This window comes from Rhinatrema bivittatum, chromosome 4, assembly GCF_901001135.1.
Source record: "Rhinatrema bivittatum chromosome 4, aRhiBiv1.1, whole genome shotgun sequence".
NCBI classification, from domain to species: domain Eukaryota; kingdom Metazoa; phylum Chordata; class Amphibia; order Gymnophiona; family Rhinatrematidae; genus Rhinatrema; species Rhinatrema bivittatum.
The window spans coordinates 366,322,957-366,350,591 of NC_042618.1; the positions used below are offsets into that span (position 1 = coordinate 366,322,957).

General features: G+C 41.4%; 1 protein-coding gene across 2 annotated transcripts in view; it reads right to left on the minus strand.

The window, feature by feature from the left end:
- Positions 1–27,635, minus strand: part of EFCC1 (EF-hand and coiled-coil domain containing 1) — a 182,738-nt gene that overhangs the window by 38,335 nt on the left and 116,768 nt on the right. For both annotated transcript variants that reach the window (XM_029600813.1, XM_029600812.1), the window contains exon 3: positions 8,973–9,115. In XM_029600813.1, the coding sequence (XP_029456673.1) occupies positions 8,973–9,115 (143 nt within the window). The remainder of the gene's footprint in view (positions 1–8,972; positions 9,116–27,635) is intronic.

Below are 27,635 nucleotides of genomic sequence, written 5' to 3' on the forward strand. Positions count from 1 at the left end.
AGGGAGGAGCCCCAAGGCACACTGTGGGAGGTGAGAGCATGCAAGCACGGGCAGAGCAGGAACAAGCAGGACTGGAACCAAGGCAAGGAACCTCAGAGCAGGAACAGCTACTTGCACCAGTATGACCCAGCAACGCAATACTGGTCACAAGAGTAGCCCTCCGGCCACTCGGTAGCCCTTTCGGACCCGCTGCTTGGGAACAAGTGCGTGAGGCCAGACGGAGGCTGAGGGCAGGAATAAGACAAGACAAGAACTCAGGAACTAGGAAGACTCGGACGAAGACTCAGGTTACTCGGAAGACTCAGATGAAGACTTGGATACTCAGGACCTCAGACGAAGTCTCAGGTTATTTGGAAGACGAAGACGAAGACAAAGACTTGGATACTCAGGAGACTCAGACGAAGACTTGGATACTCAGAAGACTCGGACAAGGATTCAGGTAACTTGGAGGTCTCAGGCAAGGATTCAGACTAAAGTACTAGGAGAGAACTGCATCGCAGCGAGCCCTACACAGCTGCCCATGGTTACAAAACCATGCATGATTTAACCACTGAGAATGTGTCTGCAAAATGCAGAGAAAAATATGTGCATTGTGGAAGAACGCTCATGCTTTTACATGCAAGCAGGGTGGTCAAGTTTCAAAAACCCCTTTTATATGGATAAATATCCAATATAAATCACAAAAAGGGGGGGTTGTTAGAATTTAGTGGTAAATTCTATTGTCTGGTACATCAAGTAACGGTAATGGCCTCACTTTAGGCTATTACCAGATTTATTTTATACCGTTTTAATGTGTTTTTTTTCTTTTTAATTTTGTTACCCAATTTTTCTATTTTTTCTTTTCTTATGCACATAAATGTTACTCCATTGTGAGTCTTAATTCTTATATCAATTACACTCTCTATGACACTCCAACATTTCGCAGGTAAATTTAAAGACTGTACTTATCTTGAGATCACTGACATTGCTGTTCTGCCTCAGCTTAATTAAGAGGACCTGCTTATTGCTTAATGCTTCATGCACAAGAGAATTTACCATTAAATTCTAACAACCCCCTCCCCCCTTTTTCGTTATTTATGCTACATATGTAGGGGTTAGCCCAGAGGCACTTTGTATCTTGTTATAAATATCCATTTACAAGGGTAAATGGCTCCCACCCAGAAAAACTGTTTTAATATGGAATTCATTAAAGGTTGCATTAAATGGCCTACATTAATGCACATTAAAAACGTGTATTACTATGTGCTTTTAACCTGCTTTAGTAAATAGGCCTCTGGTCCCTTCCGCATACTTCCCCGCTTACAGAGAAAGAATGCACTTTTTTTTTTTTTTTAACCACAAGCACCAAAGTGTTTCATTTCCTACACACAGCATTCCTTCCCAGTTTATGTGACCAAAGGTAATCTTGTTAGCAATAGTTTACAAATAAACATATCAGAAAAAGAAGTTTGTAATTTCTTGGAAACAGAATTTAGAAAGGAATATCAACTGTATTTGGTCTTATGATAAAGACAAAAGGATAGGGATAGTGGTAATGCAATGTATTAGTATTGTAGTACAGTCACAAAAACACAATTTTTGCAAGACTTATTGAGTGATTTGCTAAACTTGCTATCATAGTAGATTAAGAATTTTGGAGGAAGAGAGATTGTATTTGCAGGTCCTGCTGCCTTTCTATTAGAATTCTGAACATTCAAGAACCTTCACATACTACTCATTTCCTCCATTCTTTTAGCACAGACAAGAACATTAGGTTAATGGACAACTCAGGAAGAAAAGAAGGCAGACCTACGACTGTTCAAATGCTCTCTTTATAGAACACAAGAGGTTTTAGGGTCCATCAGTTTCCTCCTGCTCCTCTGGGTTTCTTCCACAATAGCTCCAACCCCATGAGTTTTCATTCTCAACTATCCGAGGAATTTCCCCATGTTTTATATCCCCTCTCAACTCATTAATGGTAGTGACAGTCCTCAAGGCTCCTTCTAGAGTGCTACAATTATGGGCACTAAGTCCAGCCACTAGGTGTCACTGTTGTGCAATCACTGGGACTCCCTTTGCAGCATCCCCAGCAGATAACCTGTTCCAGGAATGGGGTTCAGGTCCTCCACATGGTGATGCACAGCACTACCAATGAGCCATCGGACAGGACCCAAAGAATACAAGTTAAAGTTAAGTAATTACCCTTTACTGAAAGAGACGCATATGGAGATTAACGATTCATGGACTGTTGATTATCAGAAAATTAAACAGGGCAAACAAACAGAAAGATATGGAATCAACATTCATGCTCTTGTGTGCAAGTTTTTATATTGACCAGAGATGATGGGGGGGGGGGGGGGGGGTCTTTTTTTACTTGTTTTTATGCTTTTTTTGTATTTTTAAGTTTTATTGTTCTGTTTTTACATATTTATTATACACATGTGATTTTATTGTTTATCTTAATAAATATGTTTTATTGTAACCCACCTAGTATTTAGATAGATGAGATATAAAATTATAAATAAATAGACACAAGAAATTACAAAAAAAATTGGAGAGGAAAAACAGGCAAGCATGTAAACATTACCAAGTTGGAGAGTTAGACAATCTCAGAAACAACCCCAGAGCATTTTAAAGTCAAACGTCTCTGATTTCTTGCTCACTACAAATGTATGTGTAACTATGTTTTTTTTCTAGTTAGGTTCAAAACCCAACCAGCTGGCATACATTTTTGCTCTTTCTTAGGGACTAAAAGGAGTTCTGGTGAAAAAACACAGCACAACTTGATCAAATGCAATTAACTGAATTTCCACCCCATAATTGGCTGTTCCGAAATAAATTGTAACGTTATTTATGTCACATTCCATTCCTATATTGCCTTCCTTGGAGAACAATTGCAACCCAAAGTGGTTTACAAGACATGAACATTTTGAGGTGGACAGCATAAAACAATTGAATAAAATACAGTTCTATCTCTGTGATAGAATGGATTTCTATAAATCAAATCTTGCAGGTGCAGATTCAAAAACAAGAAAAAACGTACCAAATAGGTTTATCTAGATCACGTCATATGTAATGCAATGTAACTTTGTTAAACTTCAAAAACTGTATTTGCCTCTGCATCATAGGAATATAGAATCTAAGACTGAATCTGTACTTTCCAGCAGTGCTTGATCCAATCAGTTAACTCTAGGAACCGATCACAGCTACAGTAGTTTTTATAGTGGGATCCTGTCACATATGGGTTTTTTTTATCCCAAATGTGTATCTATGCTTACAAGGATGAGGTAGATGAACATTCTCACTCTATCCTTAAGAATTCATAGCCGCAAGAATGGGATCACATATTCCCAGGAGCCCTTGATATTCCCCAAATTGAAAGGGATGGCCTCCATTGTATTCTGAAGAAAAGCAGGGAAGAAAATGACCTGTTTTAGGAAAAGGTTTGGTTAGGAAGCAGGCCATCAGTTCTCAGCTCGGATTCTACAGGCAGTGTCTGACCCGCTCAGGTTCATGATTTTGTGCTCTCATCACTAGGCTACATTACACTACATTGCCAGTCGTAATAATAAATTAAACTTAAAGATAATACTAGCAATTACAATAAAAGACTAGATGAAGGAAGAAGAAAAAGCTGAAATAGAATGCAGAAAGTACACAGGAAGAGACAGGAGCCTCTACCAAGGCTACGTCTGATAGAATGACAAAATAATTGAGGTTGTTAGTCACAATTATTCATGCCACTTTGGGAAACAAGAATATTCTTAAACATTTTATAAGTTCCTTTGAGACCCATCAAAGCAACTATATGCTAGACAGTTTTGGATTTATACACAGACCTACTAAACCTGTTCCTATGGTGGCAACCCAGCCACCCCGAGACATTGAAAGGGGCTCCCGCACCTCAACTTCCGGCACCACCCGCTGATGATGTCATCCGTTGGTGTAGGGCCTCATTAGCCAGGCGCCTACACCAGAGGCTAATAACAAAGGAGCTTGCCCTTTGTGTGCCCCTTCATGCGTGCCTTGTACATGACTATCAGCATTTTTGCAATGGCACTAGCTGGAATCTGTGAATACAAACTGCCATCCAATCCAGATCATTTTCCCATTTCAATGATTACTGGCCAAGGACGTTAAGGGAGGTACAGTATCCAACGTCGATTTTGTCCTCCGCTAATTAGAACCCTCACATATGTTGCCTTAAATGCTTTGATATCCATTGCTGCATCTACTACATTACTCTTCCTGTTTGTTAATGCTCAGTCTATAACAAAAAAGTTTGTTGTTATCTATGATCTCCTTGCCTCCGGATCACACGACTATCTATGCATTACTGAAACCTGGTTGAAAGACCATGACATACTGGTACTTAACCACTGCTGCCCATCTAATTTCTCATACTTCTACAAATCTAGACAAGGTCGTAAAGGCTTAGTGATTTTCTTTAAATCTCATCTGAAATTTTCTCTGGTTGAATACTCGACTCCTCCTCCATATGAATTGCTATGCCTTAAATCTCAATATATCAATCTTTGCCTGACTTATTGCCAACCAGGACTGCTTACACATAACTATTCTCCCCTCTGTGAATCTATCTTGAATCTCAACCTAAATCCTGCTAAGACCATAATTTTAGTTGACTTGAATCTTCACCCTATAACCCCCTCTACACTGTCCCCTACCCAAGTTTTATTCAATACCCTACTATCTTGTGGCTGGAAGCAAATTATTTATTTGCCCACATACAAGGGTAATTGACTAGACATGGTCTTTGTCAGTCCTTCAGGTTTTCATATAAACGAGGCTAGTATCTCGGCAACTGAAATTCAATGGAGTAACCACTTCCTTGTCTCCTTCTCTATCACATCTAAAGCCACTGAACAAATCTCCCTTGGAGAGAATACAACCTACATGAAGCGAGGACACTTAGATCCTGAGACCCTGGAATCAAACTTAATGCCATCTGGCCATCCATTGCTCCTACCATGTGACAGAGGCTGGCCAATGGCACCGATAGCCCTGTCACACGGTAAGGGCAAAGGGCCATCGGTGCCATTTTGATTAGTGGCAGCCGATGGCCCGAGAGGGGGAGATCGCTCCCGGGACCACCAGGGACTTTCGGTAAGTCTTGGGGGTGGGGGGTTGCAATTAAATTTGAAAGGTTGGGTTGGGTTTGGTTTTTTTTTTAAATGTGCCCTTTCTCCCCTCCCCAAAAATGATAAGAAAATCACACAAAATTTCGTGGGTTTTCTTATCGTTTCGGTGCCCCCCCCAAAATGAGACGAAATAGGAAATATCGTCTGTATTTCCTATTTCATCGCAAAACGAATGCACATCCCTAATAATTTAGGAGTTACTATTGAACCCTCTCTTTCTTTATGTGATCATATAAAGACTGTTACCAATTTATCTTTTTACAAACTGCGCCTACTCCGCCACCTGAAACCTCTTCTGGAGCATTCTGAATTCCGATCTGTCCTGCAGTTTCTACTTTTCTCTGGTATAGATTACTGCAACTCTCTCTTAATAGGTCTCCCAGGATATGCTACCTGCCCCTACTGCAAGACTTCTGCTACCTGTCCCTCGGCAGCAAGACTTCTAACTGGCATTCCCATATATGAACATATTACTCCAGTCATTAAAAGATTACACTGGCTCTCAATCTCACACCACATACAATACAAACTTGCTATGATTATTCATTCATCTATATACAACATACACTTCCCCTAAATTTCTTCAATACTGAAAATCCACACCCCTTCACGGTCCCTTAGGTGGCAAACATAATGCTACTCAAAGTTCCATCTCTGAAGCTGGTCCATCTTGATGAAACCAAAGAGTGGGCCTTCTCCTGTGGAATAGTCTACTAAAGGAAGTGAGGTGCCTCCGCAAAAGAGCTTTCTTTAAAAAAGCATTAAAGACCCACCTCTTTAAAAACACATTCCCAATATGAAGCGTCAATTTATACTTCCTAACACGACCCCCTTTTGGTGTTCCTTTAGCCCCCCAGAATTGCCTGTAATCTTCCCTGTGAACTTTAACGCTCATGTTTATCCTATGTTCGAAATTATTCATAATGTCTTAACTACTTAATAGTAATTGTATTGACTAGTTGTTTCTGTATGCCTGTTATCTCCATGCCTGTTATCTCCATTTGTGTCCATGTTATGTTCGATATTATTCATGTCTTAACTACCTAATAGCGATTTTATAACTGTTACTGTTTATCTGTTATTTCTATTCTATATGATGCTTGGCTTTACTCATATTGTTGATTCACTTAACAGTTTCTTTCATTAGCTATTTGACATAGTATGTGTGTTCTTAATGTTCCCCGCTCTGAACGTAGAAAGGTCGGGTAATACAGTGGTCCCTTGACTTACGAACTCAATTGGTTCCAGAGGGCTGGTTGTAACTCAAGTTGGTTGTAAGTCAAGACTATTTTTTCCATAGGAAATAATGGAAAAACTCATAATGCATTCCAAACCTCCCAAAAGCACCCCTTACCTAACCATTCCTATAACAAAAAATGTTTTAACATTTATTTAAAAGTTGACATCTTTGGTTTGCAGGAAGGGAGAAGGGGGGAGGACAAAATGGAAGGTGGTTATTGTTTGGAAGGAGAGTCCCATTCCATTAGATCATCTGGAATCTGGCTCTCTGGTGTCCTTTTTCTACTTGGGGAGGTCTGTAGCCCACTAGGACATGCTTCTGGCTCACTTGGTCTCAACCTTTTCGCAACTAAAAACTGGTCTAAGGTTGTCTGTTTCTGTCTTTTCTTCAACACTGTTCTGTAGTATGACATGACATTATCATTAAGCAAGTGAATGCAATGATTGTACTATGCACGTGGCACGGGTCAGTAACTCGAAATCTGGTCGTAACTCAAAACCGAAAATTTTGGTCGTAACTCAAAATTTGATTGTAACCCGAAACCTGAAATGTTGGTTGTAACCCAAGTTGGTCGTAACTCGAGCCGTTCGTAACCCGAGGGCCCACTGTAAATGCTTTTAATAAAATAAATAAATAAATAAAATAGATACAAATTTGGGAAGGAGGTGGGGAGAATGTGCCAGCAAATTTCCTGCTCTTCAATTTTATTTATTTATTTATTTAGAGATTTTTATATATCGCGGCACATATAGCACATCACCTCGGTTTACAGCAAACAATAATTCAGCAACAGGCTTTACAATGAGATATTAAACGGAGCAATACATGCAGAATGCTTAACAATCAACTTAGCAACTGGAACCATTTTTTTTTTTTTTTAAATAAAATAGATATCATTGACTTATAAGTAACACAATATACCGAGAATTTAATCTACATATAGGCAAAAATACAGTGGAGAGCTTTTCTAGGGAATAAGAGCCGGACAAGAAGGGGGGGGGGGAAACAGATGGAAAGTTAGCAGTGATGTGAGCGGCCGTAGAAGGTCAAGTCAGTCCTGGGTATGCTTTTTTGAACAACCAGGTTTTTAAGTTTTGTTTAAATTTTCTGTGGCAAGGTTCCTGGCGCAATTCAGTGGGCATACTGTTCCATATTGTGGTTCCTGCTATGATGACTGAACGTTCCTTTATCGATACATGTTTGGTAAGTTTAGGAGAAGGTGTCCGCAGTTTGGCCAGGTGTTGAGTTTTTGTTGGTCGGTTTGTCTTATTGAAATACAGGTGTTCAGAAAACCATTGCATGTTTTGGTTATGAATGGCCTTGTGCATTAGCGTAATGGATGTCCCACATGCTGGCAATCCTGTCCCGGACCTCTCACTGCCACTGTCATGGCCCTTCTCCCTGCCAGGGCTCCGCTGCAGCGACATGATCCTCACAACACAGTAAGCATGGGACTACATCTGTGTTCCCAGGCTCCTCCCCTGCACAGAAGCCCAGAGGGGTGAAGGGACCAGCGAGCATAGCCTTAGTTCGCATACTCACTGCATTGTGAGGATGGTATTGCTGGCAGGGTGGCATTGGCACAGACAGTGCCTAGGGGCGGCATCTGCCCAAATCCGTCAATGCTTCTAGATACTTATTCTTGGAGAAATGCGGGTGAAATGCCATATAAATTACTTTAAAAATTATCCTCCCCAAGGACTATGGGGTTGATATTCACAAATCTGCTGAATGGATCAGACAGATATGCGAGTGCATCCACCTGGCTCACTTTACATGGATATTCATTTGCACTTTTCAGTCTAGTCATGTGGCTGAATACATGGCTAAACTTCCCTGCTCAAAATCTGAACGAGTAGATTTAGGGCTGCCATTTGTATTGCTTGGGCTACTGTCTAAACATAGCTGGTTAGCACTGAATTTCATGCTGGCTAAATTTGATAGCCTGCTCCAGGAATACTTTTGATCTGGCCCCTTTTTTTTACCTGGCTAAATTGTGTGATTTGTGATTTTTAAGTGTTCAAACTTATAGCACACAGTTTCATAATGCACATATTCTAAAAATGTTTAACTCCCGATGCAGTAAGCTTCTGGGATGCTAACATATTAGGAGTTAAAAACTGTGTTGACTGGAAAATGTGCGCACAAACCTGAGTTAAATGATGTGTTCAGCACCGGCTGATCACACATTTTATCTCGGGGAAGCGGAGGAGTCTCTCAGATATAATTCATGCATACAAAAATCCTGTTTCATGCACATATAAGACTTTTATGAACACAAAACATAAATTTGTGCTTGTTTTGTGGGCATAAAATATGATTTATGTGCACAAAAATGCTTTCAGCACAGAATACATATTTTGTGCTCATAAATCATATTTACGCATAGAAAACATGCTTTGTGTGTGCAAAGCATGTTTTATGTGCATACATCCAGATTATAGATCCCAGACCAGAACTGCAGCTTCTGCCCTTTGACTGACACTAGTGCTGGAAGCTTTACTCTACCTCTGACCAGCAATACAATTTCCAACACTAAAAAAAAACGTGAGTTAATCAAGCTTTATATCTAGACACAACAGAATATTTCATACCATTGTCTACAATTCCCGCATCTCCTGTTGGTGAGCTTCGATCTGGCTGCACAAACAAGCAATATCTCCCATCTTGTACTACTGCTCCTTGTTTCGTCTCTGTGTTACCTCTTGAAGGAAGCTGTAGCTTCATGACCTCTGACCTGGAGAGAGAGAGAGAGCAAAATATGAATGCTGGGAGAATTTACACAAGCAGAAACTCCTCACAGTAGATTGAAAACAGCCTACAAGATGTTTCCTCATCATTAAAAGATGACGGTTGCTTAAATGATGCTTAAAAGACAGCAGAACCTTAAATTAATATCTATGGAACAATTGTAAATGAATCGTATTCAAACATTCTTTGGAGGAAAAAGGGAATAATTTTTTTATATGCCCACTCTCTATTATTACTGTAACCCTCCCAGGAAGGGCACATAAAATGTAAGATGGCCTGATACCAGTTGGGCAGCACACTGCCGGTCTCTCGGTAAGGTTCACTTATTAATGGGTCAAGCAGATGGTGTAATGGGTCTGGGCTCAGAGGCAAGGGTGTTTTCTTTTTCCCCGAGCTGGACAGGAAACCAGAGAACATAGTTCTTCTCTTTATTAACCCCTTATAACTGCTCTTTCAACCTTATTCCCCAGGAAATCATACAGTTAAATAAAGTAGGGACTCACTCAAAAGTATATTCAAACAACCAGCTTTTATTTTCTGAGAGTTACCAACAGTCAGAGGATACAAAAGAACTCATTAACTCTGTTCCCAGGCTTCCACAGCCAGGCTGTAGCAGCACCAGTGTCCAGACAGAACACTTGTTGCTCCAAACTCTAAAAGTTCAACTGTTATTTTACAAAATGTATAGATTATCCTCCTTTGTTGCTCCTTGAAATAGTCCCACCAAACACCATGGTCATGACAGCTTTGATTAGTTTCCAGAGTACTAAACTTCCATCACAGCAGCCAAATTCTCTTACCCCATTGATATCTTCCAATACACCTTAAGGGCATTCAGACTTCCCCTTGAGGACTTAACAAAGGCTCCCTGGATTTTCCAGTCAAGCCTATTTGGATCTCCTCACTTCAAGGTCCTCCACAACAACAGGAGGACCAGGTTTCTCCTTCTTTCTCCATTCAACACAGTTTGGGCCATCTGGTTATTTTACCATGAGGAGAAACACCTCTATGCCTCAGGCCTTTGCCCTTGGGAAAGCCTCTGCAGAGCCCTCTCCCTTTAAAGAGGCACTCTGGGCACCCCAGCCTCTTCCTCCAACAAAACCTCCTGCCAAACATTGCACTTAGGATTCCACAGTCTCCATTACAACTCTGCCTACAGGATCTCTTCTTAACCCTTACAGGAGACACGCCACTCCTCCATAGTTTTCCTAATTTCCGATGCATAATGTAATTTTATAACTCTTGATGCCATTTAGTGGCTGCGTATCTGGGCGTGCATACATGAATCAAACTATGCCTGCATACCGGTTTGAAAGTTACCATCTGTGTGCATAAGTATACACATGTAAGTTACCTTCTGAAAATGAGGTGTACATTTACATGAGTGAATGTGCATGTACTGATCCAATTGCCTGAGTATTTTCAAAGCAAACTTATGCATATAAGTCTGCTTTGAAAATACTCGGTAAAATCTGTGTGTACAATGTATACACTATGCAGGGCGTTTTTAAAATTTCACTTTCTGAGAATAAAGGAGCAATTATATGCAGGTGATTTTATGCCAATGAGAATCCTATCAGGAAAAAATATCTGCTGATCACAAAAGTTGAAAGAGTGTATATAAGAGGAAAAGGAAGGTGGGAATAAAAATCTAATTTCCCAGTAGTAGTTTCTGTCATGCTACAACAAAATAAACTGAATAAAAAAGAGAACAGAGTTGCAATAGAAAAGATAGGCAGGTAAAAACCAATACAATATAGAAAAAAGCCTAAGCATGTAAAAAAAATAGCATAATATGGAAAAAAGCTATGCAGATAAAAAAAAAAGATCCAGCACAATATGGAAAAAGCTAAGTAGATGAAAAACAGCAAGAGAACTTGAAAATATATAACCAGAATACTTAAAAGTGTCCAGTTCCTCTTCATGAGGCAGTGGAATGAGTAACCTCTGATCACTGGTTGCTTTAGACAAAGGTATTCTGAATACAGTGACCTGTGATCTCCTGAGGACAGAAACTCCTATTGAAGAGGGACCAGGTATAAACTAACGAGTTAATTTGCAAAGAAGTAATTAATTTGCACACAAGTAGCTTGTACTCGCATACATGCTATTTTATAATTATCAAAAGAATGCACACATTTTCAGTTTCGTGTGCACATTTACCGGCATAAAAAAGGAGTGGTATAGGGGCATTCCAGGGCGGGGCCACGAGGTACACATGTAAATTGCTATTTTATAAGAGATTTACACAGATACTGTCATTAGGCAATCTATTTGCACATCTGCTATTAGGCAATCTATTTGCACATCTGCTAATTATCTAGTGCAATTGATATCAGACTCTGCTATTGTTGGGGTGGGAGACGTGGATAAACTGGGAGAAGTTTAGGTTGAAGTACTTAAGGGGGGGGGTCTCAACGAACTGAAGAGATGGACTGGGTAAACTGGTGGAGGTATCGACAAACTGATGATTTCGAGTACAAGCACATATTTTAAAATATACCTGCTTCCACATATAAATCAGGGTTTTAGGCGAACAAGTTATATATTTTTTGCGCATAAAGTATATGAGCATGTATTTATGAAATAGGTAGAAGTGCACGCTTTCAGTGCACTGCAGATATTTGTGCGTACTGAGACCTACGCATATTTTATTTTATAATCTGTGCAGACCGGATATTTGTAGGTTATAAAACACTCTAGTAGCTTTCCATGCACTCATATATGAGCACATATGGGTCTGTGCAGTGTTGTCTGGTTCCATTTTCAAGTAATTTCTAATGTCAGGAATACTTTTTCTAGGAGCTACAATAAAATGGTACAAAAGAATCAATACTGAGCTGCACTAATGTTGTCTTGAATAGTTTTGGGTTTTCTTGTGTTTTATTTGATTAATTAAGTTTCTATTGTAAGCCACCTAAAGTGGGGATGCTGACAGCCTAGAAACATTTTAAATAAAATAAATGAATAATATTTACATTAGTGGAAGAACCAGGGATTTGGCTTGGAAACACCAGTTGCATTTAAGAGCCCACAAAAAGATCCCCAGACAGCAGTTTTATGCTGTATGTAGTGATGTATTTCTAAAACTCTAACCGCACACTTACATTCTAATCAAAATAAAATCAGGCAAAAGCAAAACATAAATAAAAATGGTCCAGCTTAAATAAATTGTGTAAGATGATCCATTTTTTATACTGGAGCCAAAATAGCCCCCCCCCCCCCCCGCTGAATGTGATCACTGATGTGCTAGAAACAGTACGGCAGATGTAGAAATGCAAAAAGACAGTGCCAAGTTAAAAAAGATCGGTATCGTGGAGAGCTTTTGTTTAGTCAAGCACAGCTGCTCTCAGTTTGCAGCAACGTTGAGCCTTTTCTTTTTGTGCCAAGCAAATAGGCCAACTTTTAACAGAAAGTGCGGCCATTTAGAAACGCCTCCTGGATAAGCTGCGCATTGCTTGAGCAGGGGGATTAATGTTGCTGGCTGCAGTGTAAAAATGAAACGAAGTGCTTTATTTACAATTTTCAGCGTTTATTGACCTTGCGACCGTTAGACTTGATTGGAAATCATAGTAATCTGCAAAAATGGATACGGGCTGCTTATTTTATAGTCATTTTTGTATTATGGAACATGCCAAATGTTTTTCTGTTTTAAAAGACTCATCACTGACTCTGTTTATTTCATTAGAATGATCATGATTTGTCAGGTTTTGAGGCATAGCATAATTTTCATATAATATGCATATAACAAAACAAAATGTGCAGATTGATCAAACATATGGGATGGAAATTAAGGTTTATTTATTAAATATTTGTGGGAGAAATATTGTCTGTTCATTCTTATGACAGCACAAGTACCTTTTATTAAAATAGCTTAAACACAGTGGGGTAGATTTTCAAAGGGTTACGCGTGTAACCCACGAAAAGCTACCCCAAGCTGCCCCGGGACACGCGTATGTCCCGGGGCTTCGAAAAAGAGGTGGGAAGGGGTGGGTCCGGGGGCGTGGTGGAGGTTCAGGGGTGGTCTGGGGGGCGGTCCCGAGTCCTCCTGCACAGCAGCCTGTGCCGGGGGATGGCGCACCGGCTCGGGCAGGCATAACTTCTGAAACAAAGGTAGGGGGGATCTGGTTAGGGCTGGGGGGTGGGTTAGATAGGGAAAGGGAGGCAAAGGTGGGGGGAGCGGTAGAAAAGTTCCCTCCAAGGCCACTCCGATTTCAGATCGGCCTCAGAGGGAACGGAGTCAGCCTGCGTGGCTTGGCGCGCACAAGTTGCACAATTGTGCACCCCCTTTCGTGCGCCGACCCTGGATTTTATAACATGCGCGCGGCAGCACAACCATGTTATAAAATTGGGCGTAGATTTGTTTGCTCTGGGTTGCGCGAACAAATCTGCGCCCGCACGCAGGTTTTAAAATCTGCCCCAGTGAGTCTTGAGTTTTGGCCACTCTGAGATAACAGGGAGGGTTGTTCTCTACCTGTTTGTGAATGTTCAGAGTACCTCCACCAGCGTTCCCTCTAAGATACAAGGGAGACCACCAGTAGCAATCTGGGAATGCCCCAACCATAGACCATAGCTCTAAAGCAAGCCACTTTTAGAATTAGTGTTGAAAGTTTTCCAGAGAAGATCTTTGATGATGCTAAGAAGAGTGAGAACTAGCTATGGTGCTGTTACCAAACTCCCCGGTATCAACTATTTTCAGTTGTAGGAGATGTTAGTCATTCTGGTCCCACTCTGCACCTGATGGCATCACACATGCAACTGAGTCGCCCATAAAAAGTCTACCATGGGGGTGTGTGTGGAGCATCAGGAGATCTAGGGCAAAATTAGGAAAATGGAGAGCTAGCTACCTTTCTGTGGCTAGAAAATCATTTATCAACTCATTCCCGCTATGGGAGCTGAGAATTGCTCTAGGTCCTCCCCCCCCCCTTACCCATTGATAACACATCTGCACCTGAGCCACCCATAAAAGGCTGTCTATATGTGGCGGAGCTCCTCAAGTGGTGCACTAAAAGGGCATGTTTTATTAGGGACTAGCTGTACCCGGCCACTCGTTGCTGTGGCTCAGTCTGGTTAAATGGAAAAGAAAGAAAAGAGAAAGCGCACATTTCTAATATGTTTAATTTCACAATGCTTGTGGGTATACAATATTTTTTGTTGTTCCATTGTCTGTGCAGATATAGAGATTGTCAGGTTTGTCGACTCTAGAACATGCAACATATAATTGTCCATGTGAGAAGCAATCCGTGTCTAGATGTAAACCGCATAATTCTAGAAATGAAAAAGAATGAAAAAAGGAAAAAAAATAAACTATACTCAGTAAATGAACGGCATGGTAAATGACAAAGCTCAATTCCAACGCAATGTCTCACGAAATAATTAAATCAAAATGAAAATAAATCGAAATCTATGAAAATTCAATTTAACAATGCAATCGGAAACACTGAAATGGAATCGTAAAATATTTAGTACAAGCCGTTAAGTCCGTTAAAATGGGCGAGATTTTTGTCCCCTCTCCTCCTACGTCTTTGCTCTGTTCCGCTCTTCCCCCACCCCCCAGCACCACGAAGGGCCAGAGGCGGCGGCGGTGGTAGGAGCTGCAGTGGTGGCCAAGGGGGATCTTGCGAGGCGTAATGGTCCTGCCATCCCAACTCCCTCCCCCCTTCCCTGGTGGCGGAGGGACAGGCTCAGACCCCTTTCATTCTATCCTTACAGGCCCCGACTCCTTTGCTCTCCCATTCCCCTCTACACTCAACCCCTTCCACTGTAACCTATAAGTGGAGAGCTGGGGGAGGGGCTAGAGACTCTCTCTCACATACAGCCCCCTACATAAGCTTCCTCTCTCTCTCTTGCTCATACACTCTCCCTCTGTCCCTCACACATGCACGCCCAATCCCTCTCACACACATACACAATCCCTCATGTAGTCTCCCTCTCTTTCCGGCACTCACACTCACCTTCAGCGCACATTAACACACTTCTCTCTCACACAGTTAAAATGGGCGATATTTTTGTCCCCTCTCCACCTAAGTCTTTGCTCTGCACTCGCAAGAGCTTGCAAAGTTCCCATGCCTGTTGTGTCTGGGAGAGTGAGGAAAACACTCCGTCCCTCCCCCCCCCTCGCAAAGGGCAGGCGGCAGGCTCTGCAACAGATTTGGGACACATTGCCTAGCTTACATTGCTCTTTCTGGGAGACCTGTGCCTTTAAGAAATCAGATCGGGGGCTTGAAAGGGAGGAGGGAGCAGGGCTCTGGCTTTCACTTTCGTGACGGTGCTTTGCTGGGAGTGGGGGTGGAGCGATGCCCATGTAAACTCTTCCCGTGGTGGCTGAGACCCACGGGTGGCTTGACAGCACTGCCTTCCCCCTCCCCCCCTGCAGTTGCGGGATATTTACTTGGCTTCTCCTTATCTGAGGGACTCAGGGGGTGGGGGAGGAGGGCGAGCTGTTCTCTGTTCAGCTCATTGCACTTTGGCTGCTGCAGGCTGCAGCTGCTTGTGATCTCTTCACAGCCGCTTTCTACTGCATTTGCTCTGCTCCAGCCATCCCAACTCCCTCCCCCCCTTCCCCAGCGGTGGACGGACTGGCTCGGCGACTCTTCTACCCTTTCCTCCTCCTGTGTGTAACTGTCCGGCAGTCCCTACTCCCTCCCCCCTTCCCCAGCAGCGGAGGAACGGGCTGAGCCGTTTCTTGGAACGGCGACTTATCTGCCCTTTCCTCCTCCCCTCTGTGACACCCAGCACGTAGTGCAGAGCTCTATGGTCCGCATATGTGCGGTAGAGCTGCTCTCTACTGCGCATTTGCGGTCCGTCAGTCAGAGCCCATTTATATTGTAGATAGTGTGTGTTGCTTTTACGTCCAACAGATGGCGCTGTTTTTCCAAAAAAGCATGTTTTTACCTATCACAGGTGTGACATCTATATAATATAGGTATATAAAAATACGCGCGTATTCGAATGCAACGTTATGTCAAAATTTCAAAGCAATCGGTGAAGAACTTTCGGAGATTTAAGATTTTGAACAAACGAACATTTACATTTTTATTTATATAGATTGTTATGCATTTTTAGCATACTGTAAGCTGCTTCGAGTTCTTACAAAGACAAGCGACATATAAACTGAAGAATAAAAAAAGAACAGAATAGAATACTTTTTTCCCTACCAGGTGCATTCCAGCTGTCCAGCGGTTTAAACCATGTGGGACTGGCATCTCTCGAACACAATGAGGCCCCATATAGTTTACACTGCTGGCTGGCAGAAACTCACCTGTCAAGGAAAAATGTGTTGGTGTCTCCCATTGACCTCAACCTAAAGCAACTGCAAGAGAAAAAGAACAGAACTTTGGGAAAAGATCAGATTGTCCTGTAGATCTTTTTGTATGTTGTAGAAATAGGGATCCACAAACAAACTGTAGGTAATACATTTTAATTGGACTAACTTACTCCATCTGTGATGAGCTTTCAAGAGCTTTGCTCTGTTCAAGAGTTATGCTCTGTTCATCAGCTCTTGAAAGCTCAACACAGATACATTAAGATAGTCCAGTAAAAAGGTTTCATCTACATTTTGTTTGTTGGCCCTTATTTCTACATATCAAGTAGCCTAACATGACAACTACAATATACTTTTTAAAGAACAAGCAAAAGAAATGGTAGAACAAGAACTTTTGAGACCTCAAAGGTCTCTTTTCAAGGTGTCACACCCTCTTACATGTGAAGCATTCGCTTTGCTTTCAAAGGGCTTTTAAAATGCATTAGTAGTAGTTCTTTGATCCTTTAGCTTGACACAACCAACACAAGACTTCACAGCTAGTTTTCAATTTAATAGAGCAAAAAGGCAAATAAACAACAATATGGAAATATTGTACAAAATTCACCTCTCCAACCTGCAGGACTTCTATAGGGAATTAGATTACAGTCATTAGATTTAAATGCTATATAAAACTTTTGATCCATCTAGTATTCCATAACAGATGAGCACCAAGTAGATGTTGCTTCAGTTTGCACATAATTCTAAAGAAAATTACCATAGATCTAAGTGAGCTGATTACAAAGAAGTCCACATACAGCTGGCCATCCAGTGCTCCTACCATGTGACAGGGCCGGCCAATGGCACGGATACCCTGTCACATGGTAAGAGCAAAGGGCCATCGGCGCCATCTTTATGAGGGGCAGCAGACGGCCTGAGAACGGGAGATCGCTCCCGGGACCACCAGGTAATTTTAAAATGTTTTGGGATCGGGAGGGTGGGGCAAGCTAAGGGGTCATTTTAAAGGGTCGGGTAGGTTGGTTTTTTTATTGGGCCATCGGTGCCATTTTTGAATGGCAGCCAAAATGGCGCCGATGGCCCGAGAGCGGGAGATCAGTCCCCGCACCCCCATTTGACCACCAGGTACTCGTAAAAAGTTTTGGGGGTGGTTCGGGAGGGTGGGGGAAGGTAAGGGGTCAATTTTAAAGGGTCGGGCCTCACTAAAAAAAAAAAATTAACGATGTGAATCGGAACAGATTCAGATTCACATCTCCACCGATCAGATTTTTTTCTCCCTCCAGCCGAACCCGATCGTTAAGACGATCGGGCACACGATTCACATCCCAAGTGCAGAAGAGCAACAGAGAAGAGAGAAAAACCCTAAGACCCCCCCCTCTTCCCACCCCCCTCTATGCAAGTAGAACCCAGCAGGCATAGGTACTGCCAATGACCCTCCCAGTGAGCTCTGTGCTTGTGTCTAGATCAGGGCAGCGGCTATATATACATTAATATATATATATATATCGTAATTTATATCACACCTTCTGATGCTTAACTTATGTCATATATCTATCTATCTATCTATATGCATTATTTATACCCAATGATCCTCACTCAAAATCTACCTCACATATATTACTTATATGGTCAGTGTCATCATACCTATATAATCCAGCTTGAGCCTAGTTTAAGGAAAAAAGTTGAAATATCAAATATTTATAAATAAATAAATGTATTATTCATCTTAGAGTGCATGCTTACATACAAAAGATTCTAATGCAACATGACAGCGTCTCACTAGAACCTGCAGTGCAACCTACCACATCAGTTTTTCCAAACAATTTTAATGGAAATTCAAAATAATTTGAACACAAGTCAGTCTAAGTTACGCTGAAAAATAAAGGATATCAGCCTTTTGTACATCATCTTTTCCTTTTTTTGACCTGGCAGTTTCTTCCTCTTCCTCTGGGCTTCCAGCTGAATCGGAAGCAGGGCTGGAGTCTGGCACTGTACGTCTTCGTTTCCGACTGGCTGTGGAATTTTCCCTTGTTCTGTACTTCTTCCCAATTTACTTAAGCCAGGTATTATGTTGACATTCTGTGACTGGGGGCCCTGCTCCTTCTGGACCCTGAAATCATGGACCCTTAAATCCAGTCACTAGGCGTCGCCCTTAAGCACGACCCTATAATTGATTACATTTGTCAGGTTAAATTCACAAACCGCACACATTCAGCCAGGGAAGTAAGAGGCTGGGTCAGAGGCTTTCCCAGGGCAGGCTTTCAAATGTAACTGGTTAGCCAGAAATTCAGTTCTAACCAGCTAAATTGAGACAGTAGCCATTGCCTGATGACTGGGACTCCCTTCCCCCAGTAACTGTGAGCACGGATTCTGCAGCATCCCCATCTTCAGCTGACACAGTGGAAGACCTGGTCCTGCACATGGAAGTGCAGCACTGCCACCGAACCACTGAGCTGGCCCACGTATCATCTTTTCCAAGAAGACTATTGATAACCCTGTGCTGACTCACATGTATAAATTTTATGGTTACGGTTAGTGCTTCTGATCTTAGGTGTTTATAAATTGTAAATTTAGGTGATTGTTTGCTAGCTAATTAGGGGTTCTTTGGGGATACCAATAGAGGTGTTTATTGGTGTTTAAGCAACACAGGTACTGTTGCTGGGTACCCTTTCCGGCTGAATCAAATATATACATTTGTGAGGAGGCACAAAAACAAAGGGGCAGATTTTGAAAGGGATACGCGCGTACCCCCCCCCCCCCCCGAAAACCTGCCTCAAGCTCACCCTGCGCACGCCAAGCCTATGTTGAATAGGCTCGGCGGTGCGCGCAAGCCCCGGGATACACGTAAGTCCCGGGGCTTTCCTGGGGGGCGTGTCGGGGGCGTGTTGCGGTGGCGCATCATCTGGGGGTGGGGCCGTGGGCATGGTTCCAGCCCGGGGGCGTGGCTGAGGCTTCTGAAACTGCTCCCGGGCTGGGGAATCGCCCGCCGGTGGCTGGCTGGCGTGTGCAAGTTACGCCTGCCTTGGGCAGGCGTAACTTTTCAAACAAACGTGGGGGGGGCTTGAAGGAAAGTTCCCTCCGAGGCCGCTCCGACCCGGGATTTTAAAAGATACACGCGGCTACGCGCATATCTATTAAAATCCGGCGTACTCTAGTTTGCGCGAACAAAAGTACGCATGGGTGTACTTTTTTAAATTCTGCCCCAAAGTGGAGGATGTAGGGTAGGCAAAGGAGGAGTGAGAAAGTACCAGGGGAAGCAGTGTTTTATCTAATAAAAACCTATTTTATTTTTTGGCATTGGGGTGTTTTATCAGGGTTTATCAGAAGCTCTAGTTATGGTTTATGGCTTATTGTGCTTGATATACCTCAAGTCAAATAACTCCAAGCAGTTTACGAATTTAAAAACATACATAATCATAAAATGAAACATAATAGTAACAAAACGAAAACATACAAATATTAAAAACAGGGCAGAATAATCCTCATCATAAAAGCTATTCTAAAGGGAGAATTTAAACCTAATATAACTAGGAACAAAGACAAATTATACTTCAAGGAACCAAGGAGTTACTGTGTATCATTTCAGCCAAAAACACTGATAGTAAAAGTAGCCAAATCCTAGTTCGCATCCCCTAAATTCCTGTTATCAAGTAAAAGCATGGGCAACAGCATTAGGAGTAGAATGCCTAGGCATACGGTTATGCTTTTACAGTCACTGCAATATAAAAATTATAAAATACAAATACTTGGACTTTTCTGACTCTGGAATTAGTACACACTTTCCAAGTGTGCAGAATAATATTTTTATTTATTTTATTTTGAATACATTTTACTTACCTTATTGTACTAACATACAAGGTGACATACAAGCATAGAAAATAAAAAAAATTATAATCAGCTGAATCAGATTAAAAAAAAAAAAGATATATTTTTTAAAATTCTAATTACTTTAAAACTATATAAATTATAAAACTACAAAATCAAAATAAGTCCAGATAAAAATATTAAGCCACAGTTAGCTTCACTTCTCTCAATTAATGGACACCTGAGGAGGAGTCAGCCCAATCCAAAAATAATTTTAGAAAACAATCACTCAACAAATCTTTCAATGATTAAAAAAGAATACCTGCAAATATAAACAAAATTCAGCAATTGCAAAACATAAAGGATAATTTTCAATAGGATTTCCGTGCATAAACCATTGTTTTATGTGCAGAAGTGGCCCTTTAGAGAATTGTGTGACTAATACATATGTAAAGTTACATGCCTACACACTGCCAGTTTATAAACTTCAAACATATGTGCATATTTTTACTTTTGCACGCACATATATGCGTGTAAAAAGTAGGTAATCTAGGGGAATTCTTGGGTGGGGCCAATACTTAAGCACATAGATGGTAACTTTAAAACAAGTGCACAGGTGCCCATACATGTGCGTATGGGTGTGCGAGCGGACATATGCTGGAATTTTAAATCATGCGTACGTAAATGTGCTCCTAATTTTAAGCCATTATCGAGCAAACGTACTTCGTATATTTTCCTTAAGCAGGTAAGCAGATTTTAAAACATGCTCGCATGAAGGACATTCCCAGTTTTACCAATTAGTCCACCAGTTTGCCCAGTCCGTCTCGATGTCATCCAGACCCCTCTGGTTCTTCATTTTGTACACCCCCCAGCTGACCCTGACCCCTCGCTCACCCTGTTGTGTTAAGCTTAAAGCGCAATTTCTGCAGACTTACACCTCATCAGGAGCAGCAGTAAATATATGCAGCTATAAAGCTGCCGCGCACTGCAGCTGCTGGATTTAAAATACGCGTAACTGTTGGCCCCACCCTGGAATGCCCATGCCCCACCCCTTTATTTTAGTTCACACACGTGCATATATGCACATAAATAGTGGCTTTTAAAATCCGCATCACTGGCCTTTTAGCGTGAGCAACACCTGTAAAATTTGGCCCATAGATTTGCCAACTTATTCACGTAATTTTACACCTGCTGATTATTTTGCATAAGTAATATTAAATACGTTTATTGTGTATTATTGGCTGGGTGTGAGGTCTGGGTGAACTTGGATGGCAGGGCTGTGGAGCTCAGGCTGAAGAACCAGGAGGGTCTCAATGACTGGAGAAGGACTGCGTAAACTGGTCATTTCACTTATGCACAAATGTTTTTAAAATATATCGACTTACGTGCGTAAAATAAATATCCACTTTTTAAAATAGGCAGGAAAAATACGCACATTCAATTAATTGAAATACTTGCTTTCAAAGCACTGCATGCATTCACATGTAAGCATACGTGGATTTTATGATTGCGCAGGTTATAAAATATTAAGGTAAAACTACACAAGGCCATATAGGCAGTTGTTTGAAAGTTACCCTCCCTATGTGCAGATTTTTATGTGCATAGGAGAGAAACGTTCTGTGGGGTTGTGTCTGTGTGGGATCAGAACTTACGCATATACAATTTGATTTTAAAAAGCATTTGCATAAATTCTCTTTGCAAAACTTAAGTGCACCAAACAGCACATATAATAGCGCATGCGCAGTTTTACAGGGATAATTTTCAAAGAAGACTTATGCGCGTAAGTCCGCTTTGAAACTTGGTGTAACTTATGGGCAATATGTGGAAATTACCCCCCCACACACAGAAAAAAAAACCAAATCCTAAAATCTGACTGCTTAACTAGATAGATAGCTAGATAGCCCCATCTTTAACAGCTTGCAGAAAGACAGATATTCTGAGGCAAGCCTAATACTTTTCCAAAATCTGGGAACTATCATGTTTGGAGATCAAGAAATAATCTGCAGGATATTCATGTGCTTCTGAGATGCAAAATTTATGGACCACCAAAGTGTCACACAAAATTTATGGACCACCAAAGTGTCACACAAAATTTAGTATATAAACTCACATTCTGAGAGAGATCCAGGACTCCCTCTCTCTCGTCAACAGCAGAGAACATTAAGCAAAGAAAGAACGTTACATTCAAATTCATAAAACAGAAATGATTCACCCCCCAAAAATGAAAAGAGTATTCATAAGTAGGGATAAAAAGTGTAAAAAAAAAAAAAAAAAGACACATAGATTTGAGGTTAAAAAAAAAAAAATAACAGCACAAAGAGAATTAGCTCTGAAGCAGCCTGGGAAGAGCCTCTGTCCACTAGGTCCTGTGGCAGGTTTCCATAGTAATGGCCAAATCACCCTCATGCATCTTACAGCCATTGTGCAAAATGAGCTGCTCAAGAAAGTGAAAATCCAGGGGGCAGTGAATTTGTAGAGTTCCAAACCTCTAAGTAATCGCCAAGAAGAGTTAGCTTTTAATTAGTGCTCATCTCATTGTTCTAAAGTCAAACTCCAATGTAAATTCAATGCAGTGAGATTTTAATGAAACCATGGATGCGTTCCATTTTTTTTTGTCTGTAACTATTGCTGTAGTAACTTCTGAAAGACAATCGACCCTTTTAAAATTCTGTAACTTGTTGCAATAAAGTGGTGAATTATTCTATTAGATGGGAAAATGATTATGGATTGGATTCACATTTAGGCAGATAATCTACCTACATCACTTAATTAAAATAGGAATGAAAGAGCTGTCTAAGGGAATCTAGATCAGATCACCAGTAGCATTTCAAATTTACTACTGAAAGAAATTATTCAGAGGAAAAAAATATATATATACATTTATATATATTTTACTAGCATAAGGGCCTGTTAAAATTTGATGGGGTTACTCCCCTCCTATACATTCACTCCCCCAACCCCAGGGGATGCTCCTTTCTTGAGCAGCTGCTACCCAGCATGTGGACTTCCCCCGATAGTTAGACGAATATGTGCTAAGTCAGTGCACGCTCTTCTCCCAGCAGGTAAAAAGCACATGTGCTGCTACACATGGACAGAGGCCGGGCAATGATCAGAATGCTGTTTTACATAGGTAAATACATTTTACCCACATGAAAACAAAAGAAAATTGCCATCTTTACGTCCCCTGAGAAAATCTTTTTTTTTTTTAAATTTCATCTTCAGTTAAGGCACAATTTTTGGTGGGATGCTGAAAGTACGCCCTCAGGAAAAGAAATCAATTGGTAAATTCCTGAAAAGGTAGCACAAATACGGTTTTTGGAACTTGACTGACAGTGATCAACACACAAATGTAGCAAATTATATAGGGATTGCAAGTCTTCGGTTAGTATAGGCTGACTGCTCCCAGGGTTCATCAGTTGAATATGAGACTTGACACAAATTTCCTTCTGTTCAGCAAGATAGGCAAGTAGAAGAACGTTGAGGAAAAACTGCACTGGTCTTGGTGCCAGGATCGATGTGGAGCTTAAACTGGAAACCCTAAAAGGCAGAGGCTGGGAAACTGCAGAGGAGCCACAAGAAACATAGAGGCAACGAAAGATCAAGGGACATTTACCCTCAGGTTGCCAGGTAGGTAGACACACCCTCAGAGAATCCCATTGGTTCAGCACAGGGTTTGCCCTGATGATGATAGTTTATAAGAGCAACCAAGTCCTTGGCTATGTCCTCCAGAACTTCAGCTTGTCTGGCTCTGTTCCAGTGCTACATTCAGCCCCACCGTTCTGCTCTGGTGTCCTGCTCTGTGCCTCTCTCCTGGACTCCTGATCCCGAGTCTGCGTCAGTGTTAGAGCTGCATGCCAAGATACCTCCCAAGCTAGACCTGGTTTGGCCTTGGCTCTGATGAATTTTTCTCTCCTTGTCTGGTATCAGTTCTGACCCAGTCTGCTTATTCAGGGTCAGAACTGGCAGAGTGGGCAGTAGGGATCCCCATGCCTTCAGGAGAAACACTTACTGTGAAGCAGAAATGAATTGAAGCTCCTCTGGGGCAGCATGCAAGGATTCTTTATTTGGTAGCAATTTTCAGAAGCTATTTACCCACAAGAAGTGTACTTAACATGGGTAAAACCTATTGACAATTCAATGGAATATACCGTGTCAATTTTCAAAAGCCCACTTACAAGGGTAAAGTGCATTTGCACATGTAAAATCCAGTTTTAAATGTGAAAATGCTTTTGAAAATCAGGCCCTAGATATACAGTTACATGTTTCTGTACAGGTGATTGTACTGGAATATGACCAGCGGAACAGGCAGGGAGAAAGATGGAATCACAGCTCACTAGTACAGGTTACATCCTATCTAGGTATTTATTTTATTTATTTATTTATTTATTTATTTAACATTTTTCTATACCGACATTCGTACGAGACATCACATTGGTTTCCAGACAACAGCGAATTCAGCCAACAGGGCTTTACATTGTAACTGATATTATAACTGGGGGGGGGAGGGAAGGGAAGGGGCAGGGCAGTAAATTGGAACTATATGAGTAGGCTGGGAAAGGTGGGGGAATAAGGGGGTTTATTTACAGAAAGGCAGGAGTTATGTACATTCTATATGCCTTGCAGACCCCCCCCCCCTTCACAAAGTCAGGTGCCATGGCTAAGAGGGGTGTTAACCCCTTACTGTCTGCTGGAGGATGACCTTCTGCTATCAGTCTTCCAACAGGCTCAACCTTCATTCAGTCATCCAGCCTCTTCAAATAAGACTCTTCCTAACCCAATATATGTTAGTGACCAGGCATATCCTGACACATGGAAAAGGGAAGCAGATTGCACACTCCTGGGAAAACCCCTGAAGATCATTGACCAAGTCCCATAAATCTCTGTTGGACACATATACAACTTAATGTGTGGCATTTTATCAAACACAGGGGGTCATTTACTATGCCGTGGTATTTTCCCACAGAGGGCAAAAATACTTAGGGGCTTCTCAAGCTGCAGCTCTGGAAACTGTGCAGTATTTACCCCCATGAAATAATACCATGGCAAAATGTGCAAAAAGAAATGCATGATGGTGATCCCTTTTTGCCCAGGGCTGCCATTTTCTTAAAGGGCTATGATGACCCTCAGCAACCCCCCTATCTTACCCCCCGGGGGTCTTGCAAGACTTATGTCTCGCCCCCCTTGCCACCTCTAGAGGTGGCCCTCGGTGCTTACCATTGTAAAAAAAAGTCATACATGTTGCATGGTGATGGCCACTCCTCCATCTCTACCCCGTTCACTTTAACATCTAAGACACCCCCTTCCAGCCTTCATCCCTCTCCAAGAGCATCATGAACCCCTCCCAAGTCACCCACCCTCCATCCGACCCTGAGCACCATATCAGAGAAGGGTTGGTAAACTGGACACTTCATGCTCTCAAGGGTGGCAAGGTAAGCAGTCTTTGTAAGAAAGGCATATAAGTTTCTTACTAAACAGATATATATATTTACAGATAGTCTCTGGTCCAAAAGGCAGATAGGGCCAGCAGTGATGAGCAACACTTTGCTGTCAACCCTCTTTCTGTACAAGCTCCTAGGTTTATAAAACAAGTGCATAGTGGTATTTTAAGTTTGCAATACTCATGTCGAACTTCACTTCATGACCACTCATGCACAGCTCCAGTCCACCTCAAACACACACGCGCGCACACACACAGTGCCAGCCATTGTAAGGTTTCCCCAAAGGATGGAAGCCAACCTTGGATGCAACAGAAGGACAGACCCACAAACAAAATGTTACAAGAGATGCCAAACAAACTTATGGGCAAGGATAACCATTTCCTTGTTAGCCCTCCACACCATCTGCCTCAACTCCTAGCAAGTTGCCCTTTCCACTCACCAACAGAAGCCAGCACGCCAAAAGCCAGGTCACAAAAGACAAAGAAAGTTTGAATTTGGCATTTTAAATAGCAGGTATAAAAGTGTTTGTGCATTTTTTATGTCGTTCACGTGTACGTTTGCCATAAAATAATAATGTACTCACGGACATCCAAACCATGCCCCAAAAAGGCCTGCTTTGCTCGCATATACTTTCCTGCACGATCACGCAAGTACTTGGTCTATTTGAAAATCGCTTATGCATGTGTACATCAAATGTACATGCATATAAGGAGATTTTATGTGTGGAGCCTCTTTGAAAATGTAGTCATTAGTGTTTAAGAGAGGATGTTTTCTTCAATACTCCAAATCCAGCAGGTTATTTACTACACAGGGGCCTGTGCAGTTAGATTTAAAATGTATTTAGTAAAGATTTTAAAACCCTCAGGAACTGTATCACAGAGGGCAGGGAAGTTTGGGAAACATTCTGCTTGGATGATTGGAACTGTGGTTTGGCTGTATTCCGGATATCTATTTTTTAATAGTTTGGATGTGAAATATTCTCCTCTGCCTAATATAAACAAACTGTGATAATAAAAATCCCCAAGAAGAGCATGCTGTAGTGTTTCATAATGATGTCCATCTCCACCCCTCGCCCTCTTAATGAATTATTTTATGACATCATGAAAAAAACAACCCCTAATCGTTTTCAGATGTCAACAAAAGTACAGATGTGATTCCACCGTAGCAAGAAGTTCAAGACCCCACCCTAAATATTTAAATAATCACACACTTAGAGAATAGAAAATACATGAGCATTACAGTGTAGAATCAGAATGCTTCAAGGAACATCATGTATTTTCTGCTTGCAAATAGGTCAAAAGAAGTCTTCAGAGGATTCTATTCTGTTAAGACCTCAATAATCCCATCCACCTAACTATTTACAAGAGATCAGGACTTTGTTTTACTGAATGTTGCTTATGGAAGGATCAGGTTTAGAGTGCTGAGGCCCTGGATCTATTAAAGGTTTACTGCAGATACTTGCATGTGGACTGCCACATAAGATAAAAGTTCAGAAGATAAAAGATAAAATAAAAGATAAGATAAAAGATAAGATAAAAGTTCAGAAAAAAACTTAAAACATGGCTCTTCCGACAAGCCTACCCTGATTAAGTACACCGACTTCTGCAAGATCTTGCCTACGCCTTGTATATTCCTGTAAATAGTCCGTTGCAGTTTTTATTTATTGCTTTAATTCCTCCACCTCCTGCTCTTTGTATACTCCTCCTTGTTCGCCCTCCCTGTTCATTGTAATTTCTACCTTTAAAGTTACATTGTAAACCGGTATGATGTATGCATACTAATACCGGTATATAAAAGTTTTTAAATAAATTTAAATAAATCAGATACACCCATTTGGACTGGGATACTGAAGCGCTCTTCCGTTTTACTATTACTCAGTTATTCCCTACTTCTCACAAACTGGTGGTTTTATAAACTTCTGGAGGTCCATATTCAGAAGTTAGCCGGCTAAATGAATATTTGAGCATTTATCTGGCTAAATTCTAGCCGGATAAGTTAGGGGGTGG